This window comes from Elephantulus edwardii, unplaced genomic scaffold (genome assembly GCF_000299155.1).
Source record: "Elephantulus edwardii isolate Elephantulus edwardi_28Jun2011 unplaced genomic scaffold, EleEdw1.0 scaffold00113, whole genome shotgun sequence".
Lineage (NCBI taxonomy): Eukaryota > Metazoa > Chordata > Mammalia > Macroscelidea > Macroscelididae > Elephantulus > Elephantulus edwardii.
In genome coordinates this window covers 2,471,227-2,473,816 of record NW_006399863.1, presented here as the reverse complement: position 1 = coordinate 2,473,816, position 2,590 = coordinate 2,471,227, and the positions used below count along the sequence as shown (strand labels likewise).

Sequence of the window (2,590 nt, the reverse complement as noted above, 5' to 3'; positions counted from 1 at the left end):
CCATACATCAATTCATTCTCTAACATTACAACTGGATTGTTATCCCGAATGGCTGATTTAACAAGTCCTTTTGCGTCCTCTGAATTCCAGGGGCTGACCACTTTTAAGCCTGGGCAATGCCCATACCAGGCTGCAAAGCACTGTGAGTGCTGGGCAGCCACGCCTGCCGAAGCACCATTGGGCCCCCTGAAGACTATAGGCACAGACTGAAGACCCCCGGACATGTAGTAAGTCTTGGCAGCAGAGTTTATAACCTGGTCAATGGCTTGCATAGAGAAATTGAAGGTCATAAATTCACAAATGGGCCGCAACCCAGCCTGTCAAGTCAAAAACAAAGGTGTTACAAAGACTGAAACAACACTGAAGAATAACAAACCACTCCCTACCATTCAATGTTTTTAAAAGCAATCTCTTTGGGATGACAGTGCAGCCCCTTATCATATCATCTAAGCTCCAATGCCTACAAATTCCAAGGCTGTAATTTTTACTGAGGGTGCTCTGGTGGGGAAGTGAGTCTTTCTACAGTATTACATACCATAGCTGCACCAACAGCAATTCCAGTGAAGCCCATCTAAAAAGCAAAGCCCAGAATGAGTGACAATCCATAAAAATAACAGTGTAAACTTTAACCAACTTGCGCCTCAAAAGTCAGACTCTTGATAGCAGGCTTACCTCAGATATAGGGGTGTCTATGATCCGCTTGTCTCCGTATTTCTTCCAAAGGCCTCGACTAACCTATTATTAGAGTGGTTTCAATTACTTTTAAATATACTTGGGAGCAAATGGCCACCTCAATTTTGTAGAACTTTCACATCTTTTGATTACCTTGTATGCTCCGTCATATTGGGCAACTTCCTCCCCGAGCAGAAAAACCTTTTCATCTCTTTCCATTTCCTCATCCATCCCCTGATTTATAGCATCACGGACTGTCACCTGTCACAGATATGGGAGAGTCCATAAGCTAAGAATTATTCCGAGATTCTCTCCCTTTATACTTACCTAAGCCGCTCACAGTACATGATAAACAAACTAACAGTAGAACAGGCTTTTCTATAAAAAGCTCAGAGATTCTGAAAGCCATTTTAAGCTGGCCCAGGGTGTGTTACTGACAATCTTACTGCGTATGTTCCATGGCTTAAGAAAAATGAATCCCTTACCAGACAAGCTCACCGGCGGAGTCCTAAACAGAAACTATATATACTGAGCTGCTTTTTGTCACTTTTTGACACTTGATGTCATGTGAAGCTGAGACTGTCAGGTCACCATAACTGATACTAAGTTTCTGCATCCACTAGGTGCCAAGTACTGCCGAACACTCCCGTGAAGATGCTGTTTAACCTTCACACCAATCGTCATTTTACCACACAGGCTGGCAGAATCTTCTAATTAAAAGCAGAGAGATGTGGGCGTTTGGGCCACGTAACAGAACACTGTCAGCCCTTTATTCACTGCCAGCCCATCTATCTGATCCCTGACAGTCCCGAGCGTGTGACATTCTGGGGTGACTGGCGTCAGGCGACACCTGATGGTTCCCAAAGCTCCCGTGGGGTTAGGGGCCTGGGGTCCTAAGCCCATCTGGGGATCAGGAGGGCTTCCTAGAGAAAGTGCTGTCTGCAGAGTTTTGAAGGACAAGGGGGAAGCTACATTCTCTCTAAAGAGGACAAGGCAAAAGTCTGGCCGGGACCCGCTGAACCCCCGCCTGTGGTCGCCGCCGGCCACGGAGATCCCGACCCTCGGCCCAGGACGAGCGCTCCCACGCCGCTCTGGCCAGTTACCTGCAATCCCGCCGGCGCCGACCGGTGGAATCGCCTCCTCAGCAACCCAGATACCTGCGGGCAGAGAGAGGACAGGCGTTCAGAGGTCAAGCAGGGTGGGCAGTCTTATCGGGACTCACCGAGGGCTCCGAGGGCTGCTTACCTGCTGGAGCGGCCTCCTCACCAGGCCTGACACCACCGCCATCTTTCCCGTGTCCTCTAGCCGCCTCTAGCCGCCGCCTTAAGACAGCAACACAGTCGGGCCGGCGGGTGTGGACAGAACCCGCCTCCCCCGCCGCCGCGGTCCAGTCACGGGGCGCGGCGCCTGCGTGTCCCGCCCACAAAGGGGCGGGGCAGAGACTGCGTGTGAGATGACCTTTTCCTTACGTCTGGAGTAGATTCAAATGAACTTTATTGACAGCAGGCGGAAGCTGACACGCGGGATGCACGCCTGTGACACGTCCCAGGATGGTGTTGCTTGTACCCCTGGGACTGAAAGTTGGACTTTAAAGAGCAAGATTGCAAGAACCTGGGAGTAGCCATACGAGGTCCATGTTCTGCTTGCACTAGCATCCTCTCTGCACCAAGTTGTTCTTGCCCAGAATCCTGAGGGGAAACTTAACCCATGATGACCTTGTGAGCAAGAGTGTAGTTGTCACTGTAAAGTGCTTTGTATCAAAAACGAAACCTCTTTACCGCACAATCTGTTCTTACACACCTGGAGCACTTAGATGCAACTCTGACGGTTAGCGAGAACGACAACGTTGGGGGTTTGGGACTGTAACCTTTACCGAAGCAGGTCTCTGGGTCTTGGGGGCACCACCACTGACTGAGTG

General features: G+C 50.2%; 1 protein-coding gene across 2 annotated transcripts in view; it reads right to left on the bottom strand.

Moving 5' to 3' along the window:
- PDHB (pyruvate dehydrogenase (lipoamide) beta) overlaps positions 1-1,959 on the bottom strand; it is a 6,250-nt gene extending 4,291 nt beyond the window's left edge. Inside the window, exons 1-7 of one of the 2 annotated variants that reach the window (XM_006892196.1) lie at positions 1,918-1,959; positions 1,776-1,829; positions 826-933; positions 673-735; positions 536-571; positions 215-317; positions 33-163 (exon numbers count right to left, since the gene is read on the bottom strand). In XM_006892196.1, coding sequence (XP_006892258.1) covers positions 33-163; positions 215-317; positions 536-571; positions 673-735; positions 826-933; positions 1,776-1,829; positions 1,918-1,959 — 537 coding nt within the window. Of the gene's footprint in view, positions 1-32; positions 318-535; positions 572-672; positions 736-825; positions 934-1,775; positions 1,830-1,917 lie in introns of both variants that reach the window. The other variant, XM_006892195.1, reaches the window with a different exon arrangement.
- Positions 1,960-2,590: the final 631 nt, after the last annotated feature.